Genomic DNA, 26,314 nt, shown 5'->3' with positions numbered 1-26,314 from the left:
TTCCCTAGAGTCCCATTTCTATTCCCCAATAACTACAGAATCTTTAAGCTGCAAAAGGAATATTAAGATAAAACTAATTTTTCATATTTTTATTTGGAAATAAATATTTTAACTGTGATCCATATTATCTCTTAAAAAGCTTACTCAATTACCTGTACTGGACAAATCAGCCTGTGTTCCATTAGGCTATACAAACTGCAAGAAGTCTCAGAGTAAATGAAAACTTTAAGCAATTTTTAAAAGTGATAGCAACCTGAGAACTCAGGGTAAATAGTCTCTAGTTTTTTTTTTTTTTTTTTTTTTTTTTTTTCCTTGCGTTATGCGGGCCTCTCACTGTTGTGGCCTCTCCCATTTGCGGAGCACAGGCTCCGGACGCGCAGGCTCAGTGGCCATGGCTCACGGGCCCAGCCGCTCCGCGGCACGTGGGATCTTCCCGAAACGGGGCACGAACCCGCGTCTCCTGCATCGGCAGGCGGACTCCCAAGCACTGCGCCACCAGGGAAGCCCTAGTCTCTAGTTTTTTAACTAGTTTTTTAACTCTAATTCATGTTTTCAATAAGATTTGCAAACACATTTGCATTGAAAAAGAATAAACTTGAAGAAGAATGAACAATCTGAGAAGTAGAATTATTAGACATGAAAATTAATGTGCAAGGACACAGAACAGCAGAGTGGATAATGCAAAAAACTAAGCCAGTATCATGAAGCTAAGATCGTGAATAAACATTCCTTTTACACTTCACTCTAAATGATTCTTGTATTACATATTAGATTCTCATATAGAGTGCCTTGTTTCTAGACTCTGTATTATGTTTCACTGATCTCTTTGTGGATACTGATGCTAATGCCGTACCCTTAATATCTGCCATTTTTAAATACATTTTAGTATCTGCAAAGACACGTTTTAAATGTTTAATAAACATTTTTTAAAAAGTCTAACGTTTTTCTTACACATTTATAAACTTTAGGGATAGCCTGTCAAATTCTTCATTTAAAATTTCACTGAAACTTTTAACTGGGATTGCATTACATTTATAAAGTATATTGAAAATAAAATACAAATATTAGAGAATGGCCACTTTTACAATTTTGGATCTTCCCATAAAATTCATGTTTCTCCATTTATGTAAGTCTTTCATTTCCTTCAATAAAATGCCAAAGATATCCCTGTATCTACAGCTAATGTTATTTTCAATGTAGTTTTGCCCATATTTTCTCCTGTAATATAGGAAACCTTTTGGCTTATATATTGGGTTGGGCAAAAGGTTCATTCAGTTTTTTCCGAAAGATGGCTCTAGTAGTGATTAGTTGTCTTCAACTTCATTCGAAACAGTTTTGTTAGATTGTGTTGTGACAGCTGTCATATCAATGTGAATTTTTTAAAAAAGTATCAAAATTGGTGAATTTTTGTGTAGCCATTTTAATATTGAAGATGGAAGAAAAGAAGCAACATTTTCAGCACATTATGCTTTACTATTTCAAGAAAGGGAAAAACACAACTGAAACGCAAAAAAAGACTTGTGCAGTGTATGGAGAAGGTGCTGTGACTGATCCAACATGTCAAAAGTGGTCTATGAAGTTTTGTGCTGGAGATTTCTTGTTGGATGATGCTCCACAGTTGGGTAGACCAGTTGAAGTTGAAAGTGATCAAAGCAAGACATTAATTGAGAACAATCAATGTTACACCATGTGGGAGACAGCTGACATACTCCAAGTATCCAAATCAAGTGCTGAAAATCATTTGCACCAGCTTGGTTATGTTAATCGCTTTGATGTTTGGGTTCCACATAAGTTAAGCAAAAAAAAAAAACCTTCTTGATCATATTTCCGCATGCAATTCTCTACTTAAACATAACCAAAACATTCCGTTTTTAATATCTATTGTGATGGGCAATGAAAAGTGGATACTGTACAATAATGTGGAATGGAAGAGATCGTGGGGGAAGTGAAATGAACCACCACCAACCACACCAAAGGCCAGTCTTCATCCAAAGAAGCTGATGTTGTGTATATGGTGGGATTTGAAGGGAGTCCTTATGAGCTTCTTCTGGAAAACCAAACAATTAATTCCAACAAGTACTGCTCCCAATTAAACCAACTGAAAGCACACTCAACGAAAAGCGTCCAGAATTAGGCAATAGAAAACATAATCTTCCATCAGGATAACACAGGACCATATGTTTCTTTGATGACCAGGCAAAAACTGTTACAGCTTGGCTGGGAAGTTCTGATTCACCTGCCATATTCACCAGACATTGCACCTTCAAATTTCCATTTATTTCAGTCTTTATAAAATTCTTTTTTTTAAAATACATCTTTATTGGAGTATAATTGCTTCACAATGCTGTGTTAGTTTCTGTTGTATAACAAAGTAAATCAGCCATGTGCATACATATATCCCCATATCCCCTCCCTCCTAAGCCTCCCTACCCCCAACCCAACCTACACTTCTAGGTCGTCACAAAGCACCGAGCTCATCTCCCTATGCTATACTGCTGCTCCCCACTAGCTATCTATTTTACATTTTGTAGTGTATATATGTCAACATTACTCTCACTTCACTCCATCTTCCCCTTCCCCCCACCCCCATGTCCTCAAGTCCATTCTCTATTTCTGTGTCTTTATTCCTGCCCTGACACTAGGTTCATTAGTACCGTTTTTATTAGATTCCATATATATGCATTAGCATATGGTATTTTTCTTTTTCTGACTAACCTCACTCTGTATGATAGACTCTAGGTCCACCCACCTCACTACAAATAACTGAGTTTTGTTTGTTTCTTTTTATATTTGAGTAATATTCCATTGTATATATATGTGCCACATCTTCTTTATCCATTCATCTGTTGATGGACATTTAGGTTGCTTTCATGTCCTGGCTATTGTAAATAGTGCTGCAATGAACACTGTGGTACATGTCTCTTTTTGAATTATGGTTTTCTCAGGGTATATGCCCAGGAGTGGGATTGCTGGGTCATATGGTAGCTCTATTTTTAGTTTTTTAAGGAACCTCCATACTCTTCTCCATAGTGGCTGTATCAGTTTACATTCCCACCAACAGTGCAGGAGTGTTCCCTTTTCAGCACACCCTCTCCAGCATTTATTGTTTCTAGATTTTTTGATAATGGCCATTGTGACCAGTGTGAAGTGATACCTCATGCAAGTTTTGATTTGCATTTCTCTAATAATTAGTGATGTAGAGCAGATGTTCATGTGCCTCTTGGCCACCTGTATGTCTTCTTTGGTGAGATATCTATTTAGGTTTTTGGCCCATTTTTTAATTTTTTTTTTTTTTTTTTTTTTTTGCATATTGAACTCCATGAGCTGTTTGTATATTCTGGAGATTAATCCTTTATCCGTTGTTTCATTTGCAATATTTTCTCCTATTCTGAGGGTTGTCTTTTAGTCTTGATTATGGTTTCCTTTGCTGTGCAAAAGCTTTCAGTTTAATTAGGTCCCATTTGTTTCTTTTTCTTTTTCTTTTCATTATTCTAGGAGGTGGATTGAAAGAGATCTTGCTGTGATTGATTTATGTCAAAGAGTGATCTGCCTATGTTTTCCTCTAAAGGTTTTTTTTTTTTTAACATCTTTATTGGAGTATAGTTGCTTTAGAATGGTGTGTTAGTTTCTGTTTTTATAACAAAGTGAATCAGCTATACATATACATATATCCCCATATCTCCTCCCTCTTGCATCTCCCTCCCACCCTCCCTATCCCACCCCTCCAGGTATAGTGTCCAGTCTTACATTTAGTTCTTTAATCCGTTTTGAGTTTATTTTTGTGTATGGTGTTAGGGAGTGTTCTAATTTCATTTTTTTACATGTAGCTGTCCAGTTTTCCCAGCACCACTTATTGAAGAGACTGTCTTTTCTCCATTGTATGTTCTTGCCTCCTCTGTCGTCAATTAGGTGACCATATGTGTGTGGGTTTGTCTCTGGGCTTTCTATCCTGTTCCATTGATCTATATTTCTGTTTTTCTGTCAGTGCCATATTGTCTTGATTACTGTAGCTTTTTAAGTATAGTTTGAAGTAGGGTTGCAGGATACAAAATTAATGCACAAAAATCTCTGGCATTCCTATAACACTAACAATGAAAAATCAGAAAGAAAAATTAAGGAAACAATCCCATTTACCATCTCAACAAAAAGAATAAAATACCTAGGAATAAACCTACCTAAGGAGGAGAAAAACTTGTACTCAGAAAACTATAAAACACTGATGAAAAAAATCAAAGATGACATAAACAGAAATATACCATGTTCTTGGATTGGAAGAATCAATATTGTGAAAATGACTATACTACCCAAAGCAATCTACAGATTCAATGCAATCCCTATGAAACTACCAATGGCATTCTTCACAGAATTAGAACAAAAAAATTTACAATTTGTATGGAAACACAAAAGACCCTGAATAGCCAAAGTAGTCTTGAGAAAGAAAAATGGAGCTGGAGTAATCAGGCTCCCCAACTTCAAACTATACTACAAACCTACAGTAATAAAATTCTCTTAATGGAAAAAATTTTAATTCCCTGGAAGACTGAAAAGGCACCTGAAACAGTTCTTTGCTCAAGAAGATAAAAAGACTTGGGAAGATGGAATTATGAAGTTGCCTGAAAAACAGAAGGTGGTGGAACAAAACAGTGAATACACCTGTGCTGATGGCTTCCTAAATGCAGCACCTATGGAACATCCAAACAGACAAGTGCTCCTGCAACTGAGACAGGTCTGGCTTTAGCAGCTGTGGGCTTTGTGGGCCATTCACATGAGGGTTGGGCCAGGCCAGAGTCTGAGCAGCCTCCATAGCTCCCACAGCAGGTCCAGGTGAACAACTATTGCATGTGCTGGGACCTGACCTCAGTGGATATGCACCAGTGGTCTGGTGAAAACTACACCTGAGAGTCACCAGGGCCATTTGCTGGCATACCCACAGTTATGATGGGACTGAGAGCAGTGCCAACAACAGTGTACTTTGTGAGCCTGCACAACAGGCAAAAGGTGACATAACAAAGCACACTCACAGGTGAACATCTCCAGAGGAGGAATACTCAGAGGCTTCTCTCCCAGTGGAAGTGCTTCAATCCCACCTACCCCTCACTGCAGATCAGAAACACACCTAAGAAACAGATCTTTGGGTCTCTACTTCAACAACTAAGGAGCATACCATGCCCCTGACGGCAGTGACAACCACAGAGCAAAGGGGAGGCCCCACTCAATATCCACCTCACACACCAGGGGGCGACATCAGAAGCAAGAGGAGCTATGATCCTGCAGCATGCATAAAGGAGACTACAAACACAATAAGTTAGCCAAAGTGAGATGACAGAGGAATCTGCTGCAGACGAAGGAGCAAGATAAAAACCTACAAGAACAACTAAATGAAGAAATAATGAAAAAGAATCAGAATAATGATAGTAAAGATGATCCGAGATGTCAGAAAAAGAATGGAGGCATGGATTGAGAACATGCAAGAGATGATTAATAAAGACGTAGAAGAACTAAAGAACAAACAGAGATGAACAATACAATAACTGAAATGAAATATACTCTAGAAGGAATCAGTAACAGAATAACTGAGGCAGAAGAATGGATAAATGAGCTGGAAGACAGAATGGTGGAAATCACTGCCGTGGAACAGAATAAAGAAAAAAGAATGAAAAGAAATGAAGACAGTTTCAGAGACTTCTGGGACAACATTAAACACACCAACATTCGAATTATAAGGGTCCCAGAAGAAGAAAGGAGAGAGAAAGGGCCTGTGAAAATATTTGACGAGATAACAGTCTCAAACTTTCCTAACATGGTAAAGGAAATAGTCACCTAGTCCAAGAAGTGCAGAGAGTCCCATACAGGATAAACACAAGGAGGAACACACTGAGACACGTTAATCAAGCTAGCAAAAATTAAATACAAAGAAAAAATATTAAAAGTAACAAGGGAAAAACAACAAAAAACATACAAGGGAATCCACAGCTTATCAGCTGATTTTTTAGCAGAAACTTTGCAGGCAAGAAGGGAGTGGCATGATATACTTAAAGTAATAAAAGGGAAAAACCTACAACCAAGAATACTCTGGCAAGCAAGGCTCTCATTTAGACTTGATGAAGAAATCAAAAGCTTTACAGACAAGCAAAAGCTAAGAGGCTTTAGCACCACGAAACCAGCTTTATGACAAATGCTAAAGGAACTTCTCTAGGCAGGAAACACAAGAGAAGAGGAAAAAAAGAGGAAGGGAAGAAAAAAGACCTACCAAAACAAACCCAAAATAATTAATAAAATGACAATAGGAACATACATATCAATAATTACCTTAAATGTAAATGGATTAAATGCTCCAACCAAAAGACACAGATTGGCTGAATGGATTCTAAAACAAGACCCATATATATGCTGTCTATAAGAGAACCACTTCAGACCTAGGGACACATACAAACTGAAAGTGAGGGGATGGAAAGTAATATTCCATGCAAATGGAAATCAAAAGAAAGCTGGAGTGGCAATATTCAATCAGAAAAAATAGACTTTAAAATAAAGACTGTTACAAGAAACAAGAAAGGTCACTACATAATGATCAAGGGATCAGTATAAGAAGAAGATATAATAATTGTAAATATATATGCAGCCAACATAGGAGCACTTCAATATATAAAGCAAATGCTGAGAGCGATAAAAGGGGAAATAATAGTGGGGGACTTTAACACCCCACTTACAACAATGGACAGATAAACCAGACAGAAAATTAATAAGGCAACACAAGCTTTAAAGGCCACATTAGTCAAAATAGACTTAATTGATATTTATAGGGAATTCCATCGGAAAGCAGCAGAATACACTTTCTTCTCAAGTGCACATGGAACATTCTCCAGGATAGATCACATCTTGGGTCACAAATCAATCCTCGACAAATTTAAGAAAATTGAAATCATATCAAGCATCTTTTCTGACCACAATGCTATGAGATTAGAAATCAATTACAGGAAAAACACTATAAAATACACATGGAGGCTAAACAATGTTATTAAATAACCAAAAGGTCACTGAAGAAATCAAAGAGGAAATCAAAAATACCTAGACACAAATGAGAACAAAAACACACTGACCCAAAACTATGGGATGCAGCAAAAGCAGTTCCAAGAGGGAAGTTTACAGCAATACAATCTTACCTCAAGAAACAAGAAAAATCTCAAATAACCTGAAGTTATACCTAAAACAACTAGAGAAAGAAGAAGAAAACCCAGACTTAGTAGAAGGAAAGAAAAATACGAGCAGAAATAAATGAAATAGAAACAAAGAAAATAGTAAAGATAAATGAAACTAAAAGCTGGTTCTTTGAGAGGATAAACAAAATTGATAAACCTTTAGCCAGACTCATCAAGAAATAAAGGGAGAGGACTTGAATCAATAAAATTAGAAATGAAAAAGGAAAAGTTACAATGGACAAAACAAATACAACGGATCATAAGAGACTACTAAAGTCAACTATAAGCCAATAAAATGTACAACCTTGAAGAAATGGACAAATTCCTAGAAAGGTACAACCTTCCAAGACTGAACCAGGAAGAAATAGAAAATATGAACAGACCAATCACAAGTACTGAAATTGAATTAAAAAACTCCCCAAAAACAAAAGTCCACGACCAGATGGCTTCACAGGTGAATTCTATCAAACATTTAGAGAAGAGCTGACACCTACCTTTATGAAACTCTTCCAAAAAATTGCAGAGGAAGGAACACTTCCAAGCTCACTCTATGAGGCCAACATCACCCTGATACCAAAACCAGACAAAGATATCACAAAAAAAGAAAATTACAGGCCAATATCACTGATGAACATAGGCACAAAAGTTCTCAACAATATACTGGCAAACCGAATCCAACAACACATTAAAAGGATAATACATCCTGATCAAGTGGGATTTATCCCAGGGAGGCAAGGATTCTTCAATACTGTATATGCAAATCAATCAATGTGATACAGCACATTAACAAACTGAAGACTAAAAACCATATGATCATCTCAATAGATGCAGAAAAGCTTCTGAAAAAGTTCAACACATTTATGATAAAAACTCTCCAGAAAGTGGGAATAGAGAGAATCTACCTCAACATAATAAAGGCCATATCTGACAAACCTACAGCAAACATCATACTCAATGGTGAAGATCTGAAACATTTCCTCTAAGATCAGGTACAAGACAAGGATGTCTACTCTCGCCACTTTTATTCAACATGCTATTGGATGTCCTAGTCATGGCTGTCAGAGAAGAAAAAAAATAAAAGGAATCCAAATTGGAAAAGAAGAAGTAAAACTGTCAATGTTTGCAGATGACATGATACTATACACTGAGATTCCTAAAGATGCTACCAGAAAACCACTAGAGCTCATCAAGGAAATTGGTAAAGTTGCAGGATACAAAATCAATACACAGAAAGCTCTTGCATTCCTATATGCTAACAAAGAAAGATCAGAAAGAGATATTAAGGAAACAATCCCATTTACCATTGTGTCTAAAAGAATGAAATACCTAGGAATAAACCTACCTAAGGAGGCAAAAGACCTGAACTCAGAAAACTATAAGATGCAAATAAAAGATGACACAAACAAATGGAGAGATATACCATGCTTTGGATCGGAAGAACCAATATTGTGAAAATGACTACACTACTCAAAGCAATCTACATATTCAATGCAATCCCTATCAAATTACCAAGGGCATTTTTCATAGAATTAGAACAAAAAAATTTTACAGTTTGTATGGGAACACAAAAGACAACACAAGCAATCTTGAGAAAGAAGAGCGGAGCTGGAGGATGAGGCTCCCTGACTTCAGACTAAGTACAAAGCTACAGTAACCAAAACAGTATGGTACTGGCACAAAAACAGAAATACAGATCAACGGATTAGGATACAAAGTCCAGAGATAAACCCACGTACCTATGGCCACCTAATCTATAACAAAGGAGGCAAGAATATACAATGAAGAAAAGACAGTCTCTTCAATAAGTGATGCTAGGAAAACTGGACAAGGTACATGTAAAAGAATGAAATTACAACACTCCGTAACACCATACGCAAAAATATACTCAAAATGGATTAAAGACCTAAATGTAAGACCGGACAGTATAAAACTCTTAGAGGAAAACACAGGCAGAACACTCTGACATACATCTCAGCAATATCTTTTTTGATCCGCCTCCTAGAGAAATGGAAATAAAAGCAAAAATGAACAAATGGGACGTAATGAAACTTAAAAGCTTTTGCACAGCAAAGGAAACTATAAACAAAATGAAAAGACAACCCTCAGGATGGGAGAAAACATTTGCAAATGAAACAACTGACAAGGGATTAATCTCCAAAACATACAAACAGCTCATGCAGCTCAGTAACAAAAAAACAAACCACCCAAATGAAAAAATGGGCAGAAGATCTAAATAGACATTTCTCTAAAGAAGACATACAGATGAACAAAAAACACATGAAAAGATGCTCAACATCACTAATTATTAGAGAAATGTAAATCAAAACTACAATGAGGTATCACCTCACACTGGTCAGAATGGCCATCATCAGAAATCTACAAACAATAAATGCTGGATAGGGTGTGGAGAAAAGGCAAACCTCCTGCACTGTTGGTGGGAATGTAAATTGGTACGGCCACTATGGAGAACAGTATGGAGATTCCTTAAAAAACTAAAAATAAAGCTACCATATGACCCAGCAATCCTACTACTGGGCATATACCCGGAGAAAACCGTAATTAGAGAGGATGCATGCATCTCGATGTTCATTGCAGCATTATTTACAACAGCCAGGAAATGTAAGCAATCCAAGTGTCCATCAACAGAGGAATGGATAAAGAAGATGTGGTGCATATATACAATGGAATATTACTCAGCCAAAAAAGGAATGAAATAATGCCATTTGCAGAGACATGGATGGACCTAGAGATTGTCATACAGAGTGAAGTAAGTCAGAAAGAGAAAGACAAATATTGTATAATAGCGCTTGTATGTGAAATCTAGAAAAATGGGATAGATGAACTTATTTGCAAAGCAGAAATAAAGTCACAGATGTAGAAAACAAACTTATGGTTACCAAGGGGAAGGAGAGGGGTGGGATGAATTGGGAGATTGGGATTGAAATATATACACTACTGTATATAAAATAGATAAGTAACAAGAACCTACTGTATAGCACAGGGAATTCTACTCAATGCTCTGTGGTGACCTAAATGGCAAGGAAATCTAAAAAAGAGTGGATATATGTATCTGTATAACTGATTCACTTTATTGTACAGCAGAAACTAACTCAACATTGTAAAGCAACTATACTCCAATAAAAATTAATAGAAAAATAAACAAAATAAAAATAAAAGAAACCCTTTATCAAGTTAAAGAACAATTTTTATTAAGAGTTTTATTAGTAATGAGTTTTTATTTCCTCAGAAGTTTAGTATCAAGATGATCATGTTTTATCTCCTTTAAATAATCAATTAAGTCTTATTTACTTAACACTTACATAGTGTTTACCATGTGCCAGACACTAAGGGCTTTACATATATTACCTCATGTAATCTTTATAACCATTCTGTAAGGTCGATTTTGTTACTTTTTCCATTGAGAGATGAGGAAACTGAGGCATAAGAGTTAAATACACAGCTACTAAGTGCTTGAGCCAGGACTGAATGTGGGAGATTTGGATTCAGATTTCATACTCTTGAACCCCCTCTTAGATTCTTGCTAATACACACTACTCATATAAGTCTTCTTTAGGAATTCTGCATATATTTTCATTGATGAGATCACTGCATGAATTTCTTTTTTGTGCTATCCTTCTTTAGTGTTTGAATCAGAACTGTGTTATCATTATAGAATAAAGTTGCAAGTCTTCTCTGGTAGCCAGTCTCCGAGATGGCCACCAATGCTCCCCATCTCCTGATATTCATAACCTGTGCAGTTGCCTCCCACATTGTACCAGGTTTGGTTTACCAGCAGATAAACCAATAAAATAGGGCATAAGTGACAGTCACTTTCTAAATTAGGTCAAAACACTGCACCTTCTATACTGAACTCTCTCTTTCTCAAATCATTCATTATGGGGAAGCCAGCTTCCATGTATTAAGGAGACAGTCCTGTGGACAGGCTGCCCGCAAACTAAGTCCTGTATATCTGAAACACTGTAAATCAACCATACTTCAATTAAAAAAAAAAAAAGTACTAAGTCCCATTGCAACAGCTAAAAGAAACTGAGGTCTGTCAACCAACACATAAGAATGCTTAGAAGTGGACCCTCTAGGCTTCTGATGACTATAGTACCAGCCAACAACTTGATTCTTTCTCAACAACTTGAGAAATCCTGAACCAGACTCACCAGGCTAAACCACTTCCAGATTCCTGACCTTTAGAACTTGCGTGAGATATAAAATGTTTGTTGTGTTAAACTGCCAAGTTTTGGGTTAATATGTTATACAGCAATAGATAATGAGTAAACTTTCCACTGTATTTCACTATCACAAAAATCAACCAGTTCTCAAAGGTTGAACAGAACTGACAGGTAAGATCTGGTGCTTTGAGAAAGACATACACTCAATAAAACTTCAGAATTTTTTTCTAGGATATAAGTCAATTTAGATTTTTTAAACTTCTCTCTATACAAAAAGTAAAACTTTTTTGTATTTTCCAAGAATGCTGCCTATTTTTTATATATTTTAAATATGGTGATATAAAACCTTAAATGCTCTTCTATCCCTATAGATCTATTCCCTTTCAATTTTTGATATTATGTCTTCTCTGTGTTTTTCTTTTTTAATCTTGCCAGTGGTTTGTCTATTTTTTTCTTCCCCACAGTAGAAAAATAATTTTTCCAGGCTACTGATTTTGAAGGTTTTGTATTTTATTTAATTAAGTGCTTACTTCATCCTTGTTAATCCCTCCTTCTAATTTTAGTTTATTTCATTATCCATGTCCTACCGGTATTGATAATCTCAGTGCTATTTATTTTTAATCATCCTAAATTTTCACTTTTGATCTTAAAAGAAGTGTTATTTTTAGTTATAATGTTATAATTAAAATTTTAGACAATTTTTTACTTTTTAAATGTTTACTTTGGCCTTATTTTTAATGTTCAGTTATACTGAATATGGTCAGAGAATGCAGACCATATGGTTATATTTTTTGTGAATTTATTAAGATTAATGTTGCTAACTATCACGTAACCAATTTTTGAAAAGTATCCTTGGATTTTAAAAACAATTCTTATTCTCTTGCTATTCATTATAAAATTTCCTTTGCGGAGCTATTCAAAATCCTTTTCATCATTACTTCTATTTGTTTCCATGATTCATTAATTTCTGAAAGAAATAAATAAAATTTTATACTGTGAGAAATTTCCCCACATTTGTAACATGACTTACTATCTGGGCAGAATATACTTCGTCTTACAACTGTCTTCAGACTTTCACCTGCATTTTTTATGTACCTGGGCGTGTATGTGTTTGTGTGTGTATGTGTTATACAAGGCTTAAATGAAATACAGATTTTGACAAATTTTTAAGCAGCAGTTTGTTTTCTAACTACTTTAGAAATATTTAAATTCATATGGTTAACAAAACTTGTTTTTAGTAAATCTTTGACATCCAAGATACTTAGACATGTTAATTTCACTAATTACTGTATTATCTTCATAAAAACACTGAGATTTTCTTTCTTTTCTGCTAAAATAAACAGTAAGTATATGAATATAAAACATACAGAATAATAGTAAGGAAACTTTAATAATAAGCTATGATCTAGATGAGGTTTGGAACTCAGAAATTTTTTATGAAAAAATGTATTATTAAAAAAGATTCTAAGCCATTTTCACATCAAGTTTTAAACAATTACTCCAAAAATTATAATTACTATCCTCATGTCCAAAAGGATAGTTCACAAGTATTTTATTTTATTATCAATAATACCTTTAGAGGTTCTAGTTCAAGATGGCAATGTACGGGGAGCCTTAACTTACCTCCTCCCAGGGACACACCAAATCTACAACTATATAAGGAACAATTTTCTCTGAAATAAACTCCTACATACTGGGTAAACAAAAAAAGACTGATGTTGAAATGGGTAGGAGAGGCTGAGACACAATCTAACCATCAACTCCATTCCTGGCATGGAGACCCATAGTCAGGAGGGAACCCACAACTCTGAGCTTCTTCCTGAGGAGCACAGGATGTGAAATCTACATCTGGCACCCCAACTTTTAAGAACTGCACCTGAGAGACAAGCACCCAAAACATTTATCTTTGAAAGTTAACAGGGTTGTTGTCCATGAGGCACACAAGGCTATAGTGAACTGAGAAACATACTTAAAAGGCTCATGAGGATTCACTATGCCTACTCCCCAGGGCCCAGCAAAAAGGCAGCCAATTAAAATGCCTAGTCTTTCTGTAAAAGAGACTTATATGCTTATCTTGAAGCTTCGGCTTAAGCGGCAGGCACGTAATTTAAGGCATACCTAGAAGCTTACTGAATACTCTCCAAAGACCAAGGAGCCTCCCCCATCTCACTCCAGGTCACCTTATCTTCCAGAAAGAAGCTTGTATATACATCTGATGGCCTGTTTTTTGCGGCTGCTGCTAAGTAAGGGGGCACTACCTCGATCACCTGGCTCTGGTGGCCAGAGTGGTGGACATTTATGAGTCCCATAGGACTGAAACAAATAGAGAAAGAGTTCGTAACCAGCAACAACCCACAGGACAAAGCAGAGAGGCAACAGACAGGCACCCAATCTTTCTGTGAAAGAGGACTAATATCCTATCTTCATAGCTTTGGCCTGAGGGGAAGACATCAAATTAAACACACATCTAGGGGCCAACTGCAATCCTGTGCAGAGACCAGGGAAAGAAGTGGGCACCTACTTTGCAAACACCCTATGCCCAGCCCCAGGTCATGGTAATCTTTGAGAAAGGAGCTTCTGCGCACATTTGGTGCACCAGCTTTTGTGGTTTCTGCTCACAAGAAATAACCCTTGATAGCCTGGCTCTGGTGGCTAGTGGGTATTGTATTCATGGGTCTAATGGGATGGCACAAAGGAAGAAATGGTTCTTAACTATCATGCAGGGCTCAGTACAGAGGAAGCAGAATGAAATGTCCATCTTCCAGGCTTCCATGGAAAGAGGTATATATGTATAACTTAAAAGCTGCTGCCCAAAGTCTGGCTTCCAATCAGCCTGAATTTAGGTGCTGACTGAGGTCTTCCCTTTTAGGACACTGGCAGGTCTTGGGAAACCCTCAACAGCTGGCAGCCACTAAGAACCAAGTAGGTGGTTTGGACAATCACAAGGATATGAGAGACAGCCAAGAAAGAGGACAGAGTTAAACATTAAGGTTCATCTCCTACATGAGGCAACGCCTTCAAGACTGGGAGAAGAGGTTGTTTCATCAAATACATAGAAACCAACACAAAATGTCAGGAAAACTGAAGAAACAAAGGAATATGTTCCGAATAAAAGGACAAGATAAAAACTTCAGGAAAATACTTAATGAAAAAGAGATAAATGATTTACATGACGAAAAATTCAAAATAAGTAATAAATAGCCCACCAATGCGAGATAGCCCACCAACGTCAGAAGAAAACATGAAAGAAGTGAGAATTTCAAGAAACAGAAAATAAAGGAAAGTACTCTACAGAAATGATGAAGTTGAAGAATACAACAACTGTACTGACAAATATGAGGGTTCAAAAGCAGACTAAGAGCAAAACAAAAGATCAGTGAACTCAAAGACAGGGCAGTTTAACTCCTCCAACTAGAGCAGAAAAAGGAATAAAAAAAGAGCAAAGATAGTTTAAGGAATTTATGGGAAAACATCAAGAGGACCATTATTCGCATCAGGTTCCCGGAATGAGGAGAGAAAAAGGGCAGAAAATTTATGTGAAGAAATAGTGGCTGAACACTTCCCTAATCAGGGGAAGGAAACAGCATCCAGATTTATTTATATATATAATATAAATAAATCATCAAAAGTTAAAAGCAAGGACAGACTGTATGAAGAAGCAAGAGAAAAACAACTTCTTATATACAAGGGAATCCCCAAAAGACAATTAGTACATTTTCCAGCAGAAAAATTATAGAAGGATGTGGCATGATATATTTAAAGCTCTGAAAAAACTAAACTGCCAACCAAGAATACTCTACATGGTAAAGTTATCCTTCAGAATTGAAGGAGATATAAAGAGTTTTCCAGAAAAATAAAACATGGAGTAATGACCAATAGCCCAGTCCTATAAGAAATGTTAAAGGGACCTTTTAAGCTGAAACAAAAGGGTGCTAGTCAGTAACAGGAAAAAAATACAAGTATATAAATCTCACTGGTAAAAATTAACATACAGTAAAATTTAGAAAAACCTAATGTTGTAAACGTGATAGATTAATCACTTATACAAACACTAGTATGAAGGTTAAAAGACAAATGTAAAAATAACTATAACTGCAATAATTTGAAAGTGAACATGCAAGATAAGATGATGTAAATGGTGACTTCAAAAATATAAAATGGGGGTAAGTAAAAATGTAGAGCTTTAGACTGTTACCAAATTTGTTATTGACTTAAAACAGACTATTATAAATTGTTTTATGTCAGCATTATGGTAACTACAGAGCAAAAACCTAGATTAAGTACACAAAAGATAAAGAGAATGGAATCTAAGACTGCCACTACAGAAAATCATCAGATCACAAAGTAGGAGATCAAGAGAAGTAGAGAGGAAAAAAGAAATTACAAAATGGCTATAAAACAATAAACAAAATGGCAATAACTCCATACCTATCAATAATTAAGTGTACATGGACAAATTCTGGGAAAACAAACAAACAAGCAAGCAAAAAACCCAGAGAGTAGCTAAACAGATTTTTAAAGTCATCTATATCTTACCCACAAGAGTCTCACTTAGATGTACAAACACACGCAGTCTGAAAACGAAGGGATGGAAAAATATATCCCATGCTCTTGGAAACCAAAAGAAAGCTGTGGTGGCAATACTTACATGAGACAAAGAAGAACATAAAACACAGACTGTAATAAGAGACAAAGAACAAAGTAGGTCATTACATAATGATAAAGGGATCAGTACAATAAGAGGATATGACATTTGTAAATATTTATGCACCCAACATAGAAGCATCCAAATATAAAAGCAAATATTAACAGACCTAAAGGGTAAAACAGCCATACAATAATAATAAGGGACTTTAATACTCCACTGACATCGCAAATGGATATATTCTTAGAAACATACAACCTTCCAAGGCTGAATCATGAAGAAACAAAATCTGAGCAGACTGATTACTAGAAAGGAGATAATAAGTAATCAAAAACCTCCAACAAACAAAATCCAGAATCAGACAGCTTCACTGGTGAATTCTACCAAATATTCAAAGAAGAATTAATACCAATCTTCTCAAATTCTTCCAAAAATTAGAAAAGAAGGGAACACGTCCAAACTCATTTTATGGGACAAGCATTATCCTGACACCAAAACCAGTCAAGACACCACAGTAAAGAAAATTACAGGCCAATATTCCTGATAAACAGAAATGCAAAACTCCTCAACAAAATATTAATAAGCTGAATTCAACAATACAACAAAAGTATCATATGCTCTGATCAAGTGGAATTTATTCCAGGGGTGCAAGGATGGTTTTAACACCCTCAAATCAATCAATGTGATACACAACATTCACAAAATAAAGGATAAAAGTCATGTGATCATCTCAAAAAAGCAGAAAAAAGCATTCAACAAAATTTAACACCCATTCATGATAAAAACTCTCAACAAAGTGAGTATAGAGAAAAAGTACTTCAACAAAATAATGGCCATATATCACAAGCCTCCAGCTAAAATCATACTCAAGGGAGAAGAGTCAACTGTTTTTCTTCCATGATCAGCAACAACTCAAGGATAACCACTCTCACCACTTTTATTCAATAAAGAATTGGAACTCCTAGCCAGAGCAATAATGCAACAACAATAACAAATGAAAGGCATCCAATTCAGAAAAGGAGAAGTAAAACTGTCTCTATCTGCAGATGACACTGTGTGACATACAGAAAACTCTAAAGATTTTATCAAAAAACTGTTAAACAAATACAATAAGCTTGCAGGATAGAAAATGAATATACACAAATCACTTGCATTTCTATTCACTAATTATGAACTCAGAAAGACAAATTAAGGAAACAATCCTATTTATTGTACAACTGCATCAAAAAGAATAAGATACCTAGAAATAAGCTTAACCAAGAACATGAAAGATCTGTACACTGAAAATCATAAGATGTTAATAAACGACATTAAAGAAACAGAAATAAATGTTAAGATAGCCCACACTCATGGATTGGAAGAACTAATTTTGTTAAAATGTCCATACTACCAAAAGCAATCCATAGATTCAATGCAATCCCAAAGGCATTTTCCACAGAAATAAAACAAACAATCCTAAAATTAGTATGGAACTACAAAAGACCCTAAAGCCAAAGCAATACTGAGAAAAAAGAACAATGTTGGAGACATAACACTCCCTGATTTCAAACTATATTACAAAGCTATAGTAATCAGAACAGAAAAACAGACACATAGATCACTGGAACAGAATAGAGAGCCCAGAAATAAGCCCAGGCACCTATGGTCAATTAATAACAAAGGAGCTAAGAATATACAATGGGGAAAGGACAGTCTTTTCAATAAATGGTGTTGATAAAACTGAGCAGCCACATGCAAAAGAATGAAACTGAACCACCATCTTACACCATACACAAAAATTACCGAAAAATGGATTAAATTCTTAAGCATAAGACCTGAAACCATAAAACTCTTAGAAGAAAATAAAGGTAGTAAGCTCCTTGAAATTAGTGTTGGTAATGACGTTTTGGATTTGACACCAAAACCAAAACAACAAAAGCAAAAATAAACAAGTGGCACTACATCAAAAAAGCTTCTGTACAGCAAAGGAAACCACTAACAAATGAAAAGGTAACATAATAGATGGGAGAAAATATCTGCAAATCATGTATCTGACAAGGGGTTAATATGCAAAATATATAAAGGACTCCTATAAAACATTAGCAAAAAAACAATCTGATTGAAAAATGGGCATAAGTTCTGAATAGATATTTTTCCTAAGAACACATACAGATGGCCAACAGGTACTTGAAAAGGTGCTCAACATCACTAATCATCAGGGAAATGCCAATCAAAACCACAAAGAGATATTACCTCATACCTGTTTGAATGGCTATTAACAGAAACACAAGAAATAAGAAGTGTTAGCATGTGGAGAAAAGGAAACCCTTGTGCACTTTTGGTAGAAATATAAATTGATGCAGCCATGAAAACAGTATGGGGTTTCTTAAAATAATTTAAAATAGAATTATATTTTCCTGCAATTCCACCTCTGGGTACTTATCCAAAGGAAGCAAAAAGACAAATACCATATGATCTCACTTGTATATGGAATCAAAAACAAAACAAAGCAACACCAAAAAACCCCACAAAAAGAAAACATAAAACAACCAATTCAGATACAGAGAACAGATCTGTAGTTGCCTGAGACAGGGGGTGGGTGAAGTGGGTGAAGATAGTTAAAAGGCACAAACTTCCAGTTATAAAATAAGTAAGCGCCCAGGATGTAAAGTACAGCTTGATAACTACAGTTAATAATACTGTATCGTATATTTAAAAGATGCTAAAAGAACAGAACTTAAAAATTCTCATCATAGGGAAAAAAACTGTAACTACATGTGGTGATGGAAGTTAACTAGACTAACTGTGATAATCATTTCACAATATATTATGTTGAACACAAACTAATCTAATGTTATATGCCAATTACATCTCAATAAAATAAATTAAATACCTTCAGATTATATTTATGAGCTTTATCCAAAATAGTTGGTACCAAGTTATCAGTAGGTTCTCCATTCTCATCATTTGAGTCAGGTGGGTACCAAGATAGGGCTAGTACACCTAATAGAAACAACCAAAAAGAAAAGAAAAATAAACACAGGAACAGAAATGAGGTATTGTTAAAAAAATAAAGGTATTGTTAAAAAAATACAGGTATTGTTAAAAAAAAAAATACGGCAGAATAAGGACCAAATTGTTAACAATAAAAAGAAACATATTCTCAAATAATGTTGTTTTGTTACTTTACTTAGATACCACTTAAGTTTATTTGATTACTTTGTATACTCAATACTTTAAACTTTTTATCAGGCATCGGTATCTTTTAATTAATTAGTAGATTTTACTTTCTAGAATAAGTTTTATATTTACAGAAAAATTATACAGAAAGTAGAGTTTCTATCTTCTCCTCTCCTACTCACCATCCCCCCATGCCACACAGTTTCTGTTAGTATTAACATCTTACATTAGTGTAGTAAACTTGTTACAACTGATGAACCAATGTAGGTATATCATTAACTAAAGTCCAGAGTTTACATTAGGGTTCCCTCTTTGTATTGTACAGTTCTATGGCTTTTGACAAATGTATAGTGTCATGAACTGACTATTACAGAAATAGTTTTACAGCCCTCAAAACCCTTTGTACTCCACTTATTAATCCCTCCTCCATGTCCTTCCTCAATCCCCCAGAAAATAACTGATCCTTTTACTATCTCTGTATACTTTGCCTTTTCCAGAATGTTAGGTAGGTGGAATCATAAAGTAACATTTTCAGACATTTCTTATACTCTGAAATATGCATTTAAGTTTCATGTCTTTTTAAGACTTGACAACTCATTCTTTTTATTGCTGAATAATGTTCCATTGTATCAGTGTGCCACAGTTTGTCCACTTACCTATTGAAGACATCTTGGTTTCTTACAATTTTTGGCAATTATAAATAAAGCTGCTATAAACATTTATGTGCAGATTTTTGTGTGGATCAATATCACTTAACAGAAGATTCAAGAAATTTTTTAAATTACAGTTTATCCCTGTAGTACCTACTTACTTTTGAACTGATAAACTACAAAAAGAAAGTTTTAGAAACAATAAGCCTGCAAAGAAATTACTAACTGGAGAGGGAAATCTTTGAAATCAACTAATCCAAAGCCTCATTACATATATAAAGAAGCAAGAGGCCACTAAAAGTATTGTACTAATTTCTAAATCATTTAACAGACTCTTTCAGACAAGGAGGAAAATGCAATGTTATCAAAAGACAAGCATGTGGAAATACAGAAAAGGCAAGGTTAGAAACTGGCAGAGAACTAAATTTTAAGACTTAAATTTGTGTTAACTATGTCATGTATAAACAGCGGTCCCATCTAAAGACAAAACAGAACTTCTAGGTTAAGTTAACAACAACAACAACAAAAGATATCTGTCCCCTATACAATCTGAAAATAAAAATAGCAATAAGAACAAAAAAAGATAGAAAAAAGAATCTATAATATATGGGGCTTCAGGGGAGATTATGGCTACCTAAGAAAGCAGTCATATGGAAAAACAATGTTGAGAAAAGTGTCAGAAGACAACTGATCAAACATTCAAGCTGCCTACTTCTCCAGCTTATAAGAAGAACATCACCAATGAAAAGTAACAATAAAGATTTTCTCAACCTGGGACCTATGAAAAAATCCTGCAAAAAAAATGGTGAAAAAGAACATGGGAAAACATTATAAAGGAGAAACATACAAAAGAAAGATTATGCCATAGAGCTCAGGAAAATTATGAACACTGCATGCTTCGATGAAATTAAAAACAAGATTCCTGTTTCTAATAGATTAGGTTACTTAGACCAACATTCCCAACAAAAACAAATTATTAAATAAGATATGGGAACAAAAAATTTCCAAAAGCCAAAGAACTGAAGAGAGTAAAGAATTACCTGTCTAAAATAAAGTGAAAATGTGAAGTCAGAGAAGTAACTGAGAAAGGAAGTCAGTCTGCCCTGAGCATAATTAGGAGAAGTAAACCAGCCCTCAAAATCAGTGGATTAGATCCCAGGTGGACAATGCTTGGGAAGTCCTCTAGCTTGAAAGGGAATTTAAGGTGGGTGATATTTTCTACTGTACAGCACAGATATAGAATATTTTCTATATCTACAAGCACAGATATAGAATATTTTCATTATCACAGAAAGTTCTATTGTACAGCATTGCCAGTATTCTGATTCTCTAAACACCTTATCAACTTGTTCTTATCCAATGATTTTTTCTTCCTCCCTATCCTTGCTGAAGGTATACTCTAAGACTTGGGGAGAATGTTCTCTGTTCTTCCTTATCCTCTTATTGTGTTTCAGTCAATTATCACTTCCACATGTTGAATTATACCCCCATATTGTGCTCTACAATCCAATTTATCCTTGTACAGTGTCTTCTGGGCTGTGTCACTCATGAGCTTTGAATAAGTAATGGCCTGGGAACCAAGCCAATGACGGTCCTACTCCTGAGGAGAACTGGCCCATTTAAATGTTAATGAATCCTTCACAGTAACCCAAAAGGTTTCTCTAAAATATGTAAACCAAGTATCATTTATAAATAAAATCTTTTACTGTGTATTTCTACCACTCCAATTGCTAAGGGAAAAGGGATACGCTTTAAAGTCCATTCTTAGAATATTAGCATATTAAATGCAGACCACTTCATAATGATCACATCCTCCCTCCACAGCACTTACCACTGGATCCTCAATATAACTGATACCCAACAATATTTTTGTTAAGCTGAATGCTTCTAAACAGGGTAATAGTTAAAAACGCAGGTAGGAAATCAGATAGACCTGGAGAATCCAGTCCCAGTTCTGTCATTTGATAGATATTTAACTTTAGGTAAGTCTGTCTACTTAAGTTTTCACATTTGTAAAATGGGAATAAATTCAGTTCATAACCTAAAAGCCTGTTTTAAAAAGTATACATGAGAGAATGAACTATGAAGAGCAAGACCTCCCCCAAAAAGTGATTAAAAAAAACATTTAATAACAAGAAGACAGTAAAACAGTATGTAAATTTGTTACCTCAACAGAGCTTGTGATAGCTTCTTTTACATATAGGGAACTTAGTGCTTCTTTCAAACATCTCAAATGTTCTTTCAAACTAAAGATTAAACAGAAAGAAAGCAAGCCCATTTCCAGGCATAAACACAATTATGCAGGATGACAATTTCAAGAAAAATTATAAGACATAAAAAAGCAAGAAAAATAATGCACATTCAAAACAATCAATAGAGCCAGACTCAGATCTGAAATAGATGTTGAAATCACTAAACAAGGAATTTTAAATTACTATTATGATTAAATGTTAAAAGATCTAATGGGAAAGATAGTCAACATGTAAGGTCAGGTGGAAAATATTAGCAGAGAGATGAAAACTAAAAGAATCAAATAGAAATGCTGGAAATGATAAAAACATTAAAAGAGATGAAGAATGCCTTCAACAGACTCATGAACAGACACAGCAGAGCTGAGGAAAGAGTCAGGTAATTAAGCATGTCACAAGAAATTATCATAACAGAAATGTAATTAGAAAAAATGACTGGGGGCAAAAAACAATAAACAATGCATCCAATACCTCTGGGATAAATATCAAAGTTCTAACATACATGTAATTGAAAGCTCAGAAGTGAAAGGTATATAGAGAGAAATAACAGCTAAGAATTTTGCAAAGTTAATGACAAAAAGCAAGAAATTAAAGAAGCTCAGAGAACACGGAGAAGGCTAAATACCAAAAAACAACAACTAAAGATATATTAAAACTGCTAAAAATCAAAAACCAAGAAAAAACATTGCATAGAAAGTCAGAGAAAAAAGACAGATACATATAGGAAAATTAAGATATAAAAAGATGTTTAAAAATTACAGCATACTTCTTTCTCATCAGAAACCATGAAAGACAGAAGACAATGGCATAATATTTTTAAAGTTCCAAAAGAAAACAAATAAAATACCCCCAAATCTGCCCATTGAGAATTCTGTAGCAGATGAAGTATCATTCAGATAAAAGATACAAACAAAATGTAAAAAACTTCATTGCAAGCAGATCAGTACTACAAGAAATGGTAAAGGAAATTTTTGAGGGAGAATGAATGTGATACCAAACATCCACTTGGATTTACTCTAAAAAATGAGGAACATTGGAAATGTAATAAATGAAGGTGAAATAAACACTCTTTTTTTTTCTTTTACTTTTAATTGCTTTATAAGATGACCAAATGTTTGAAGCTGTGGTCAGCAACACATTGCCCATGAACCAAATTTTGACCTCTGCAAGACAAGTGTTCTGCACTTTTGTTTACACTTTGCTTATGGCTACCTTTACACTACAGTGGCAGAACTGAGTGGTCGCAAAAACAACGTGGTACATAAAAATTAAAAATATTTATTGTTACCTGGTCCTTCACAGAAAATGTTTGCCAAGCTCTGGTCTATAATAGGAGTAGTGTATAGTGGCTTTTCTAATAGAAGAATTATGACAACATTAGCAAAAAGTATGGGAAGGAAAAACTGGGAATATACTGTGGTGAGGTCCTTATACTACATATGAAGCATGTATTATTTGCAATTAGACTCATTACACATAAAGGTATATTTTGTAAACCTTAGGTTATCAACTAAAAAAGAAAAAAAATTAAATACTAAGCAAATAGTAGACACTAAACAATCATAAAAAGTATGAAATTCCTAAAAATCTTATATGTTCTGGTATAATGTTATAAATCATAATTCTAGTTATTACTTTAAAATGTATATCTCAGAAATAACTAAATTTCCTTGTCAATTGCATTATGAACTTTCATCAAAAAAAAGAAATAGGAAGAGACTGAAAAGATAGTAGATATCAATCAATCCAACTATATAAATAAATCATATTAGGTGCAAACAGTCTAATCATACTGATTTAAACACAGAATTTTCAGATTGGATTTTAAAAAAGCAAGACCTAACCATATGTTGTGTCCAAGAAAACCACTTTAAGTATAAAGACAAAGATACGTTAAAGGTAAAAGAATAAAAAAAGATATACGAGGCAAACATTAATCAAAGAGAGCTGGAGTTGTTATAGCAATGTGAGACAACGTAGACTTCAAAACAAAGAATATTACCAGCAATAAAGAGGGATTATTTCATAACAAAGGACTCAGTTATCCCCAAAGATATAACAATCCTAAATGTTTATGTACTTAAAAAAAGACCTTCAAAATATATGAAGCAAAAACTGACAAACCTGAAAGGAGAAATAGATGAATCCGCAATTCTACTTGGCGACTTCAAAACTGCTTTATCAGTAACTGATAAAACAAGCAGAAAATCAGAAAGGATAAAGAAGATCTGAACAATACTAACAAGAACTTGAACTAACTGACATTTATAAGATAGCCCATTCAACAGCAGCAGAACACACATTCTTTTTCCAGAGAATCAATGAAACCAAAAGTTGGTTCACTGAAAGAGACAACAATAATAATCAAACTCTATAAATACTGACAGGAAAAAAATGAGAAAAGAAGCAGAAATCTTTTGGCAACATCTATATAGACACCATATACTTTAAAAGCATGAGAAGGCTTCCCTGGTGGCGCAGTGGTTGAGAGTCTGCCTGCTGATGCAGGGGACACGGGTTCGTGCCCCGGTCTGGGAAGATCCCACATGCCACGGAGCGGCTGGGCTCGTGAGCCATGGCCGCTGAGCCTGCGCCTCCGGAGCCTGTGCTCCGCAACGGGAGAGGCCACAACAGTAAGAGGCCTGAGTACATCAAAAAAAAAAAAAAAAAAAAAAGCATAAGAAAAATAATACACACAGCTCTTTGCCCAAAAAACTAACAAATTAGATGAAATGAACCAGTTCTTTCAAACATAAAAGTACCCAAACTCACTCTAGAATAAATAGATAACATGAATAGTCCTATGTCTATTGATGAAATTTTGTAGTTAAAAAAATAATGAAATCACCAGCCCAAGAGGATTTTGCAGGTGAATTCTATCAAATAGGTAAGAAAAAAAAAAAAAAAAAACTCTACTTAATCTCTTCCAGAAAATGAAAGAGGGAAGACTTCTTGACTAATTTTATGAGGTCATAACCTACTCTAATGACAAAAGACAAAGACATCAAGAAAAGAAAAACCACAGACAAACATCTCATATGAAAAAGGACACAAAATCCTTTAAAAAGATGAGCAAACAGGATTTAGCAATATAGAAGCAGGATAATAAATCATCACCAAATGGGGTTTATTCTAGGAATAAAAAATGAGATTCAACATTTGAAAATCAATCCATATGAGTAACTATATTAAACACTAAAGATTAAACAGTCAATGGATCAAAGAAAAAACCACAAGGGAAATTGGAAAACACTTAAAGAGATGAATAAAACAAAAACATGACATACCAAAACTTATGGGATGTGGCCAAAGTGATGCTAAAGGGTAAACAAATAGCTGTAAATGTTACAAACAAGCAAAATCTCAAATAAACAACTTTACAACTTAAGGAACTAGAAAAAGAACAAACTAATTCTAAAGCTAGCAGAGGAAGGAGATAATAAAAGATTAGCTCAGATATAAATGAAACACAAAACAGAAAAACAATAGAGAAAATCAATGAAACCAAAATTTGTTTTTTGGAAGAGATCACAAAATCAACAAACCTCTACCTGGATGAACTAAGAGGGAACGAGAGAAGATACAAATTACTAAAATCAAAGATGAAAGTGAGGATATTACTACTGATTCTACAGAAGCAAAATGATAACTAAAGAGTATTAGGAACAATTTTACACCAGCAAATTTGATAGCCTAGATGAAATGGACAAATTCCTAGAAGCCCAAAACCTACCCAGACTGAATTATGAAGAAATAAACAATTTGAATAGACATCACTATTAAGAAAATTGAATCAATAAACAAACATCTCCTGACCATAAAAAAAGCCCTAGACCAGATGGTTTCATGGGTGAATTCTACCAAATATTTAAAGAACTGAAGCAATCCTTTTCAAACTGTTCCAAAAACCAAAGAGGAGAGAATATTTCCCAACTCATTCTATAAGGTCAGCATTACCTTAATACCAAAGCCAGACAAAGACACAAGAAAACTACAGACTACCATCCCTTATGAATACTGATGCAAAACTCCTCAAAAAAATATTAGCAAATTGAATTTAGCAGCATACTAAAAGGGTTACACATCATGACTAGGTAGGGTTTATTCCTGGAATGTTAGGATGATACAACAAATGCACATTGATCAATGTAATATACCACATTAACAGAATGAAGGGAAAAATAAATAAATGGTCACCTCAATTGATGCAGAGAAAGCATCTGACAAA

General features: G+C 34.8%; 1 protein-coding gene across 1 annotated transcript in view; it reads right to left on the bottom strand.

The window, feature by feature from the left end:
- Window positions 1-26,314, bottom strand: part of MANEA (mannosidase endo-alpha) — a 69,204-nt gene that overhangs the window by 17,489 nt on the left and 25,401 nt on the right. The window contains exon 3 of the mRNA XM_007467181.1: window positions 18,901-19,010. Within this exon, the coding sequence (XP_007467243.1) occupies window positions 18,901-19,010 (110 nt within the window). The remainder of the gene's footprint in view (window positions 1-18,900; window positions 19,011-26,314) is intronic.

This window comes from Lipotes vexillifer, unplaced genomic scaffold, assembly GCF_000442215.2.
Source record: "Lipotes vexillifer unplaced genomic scaffold, Lipotes_vexillifer_v1.1 scaffold185, whole genome shotgun sequence".
NCBI lineage: Eukaryota > Metazoa > Chordata > Mammalia > Artiodactyla > Lipotidae > Lipotes > Lipotes vexillifer.
This window is presented reverse-complemented; position numbering and strand designations above follow the sequence as displayed.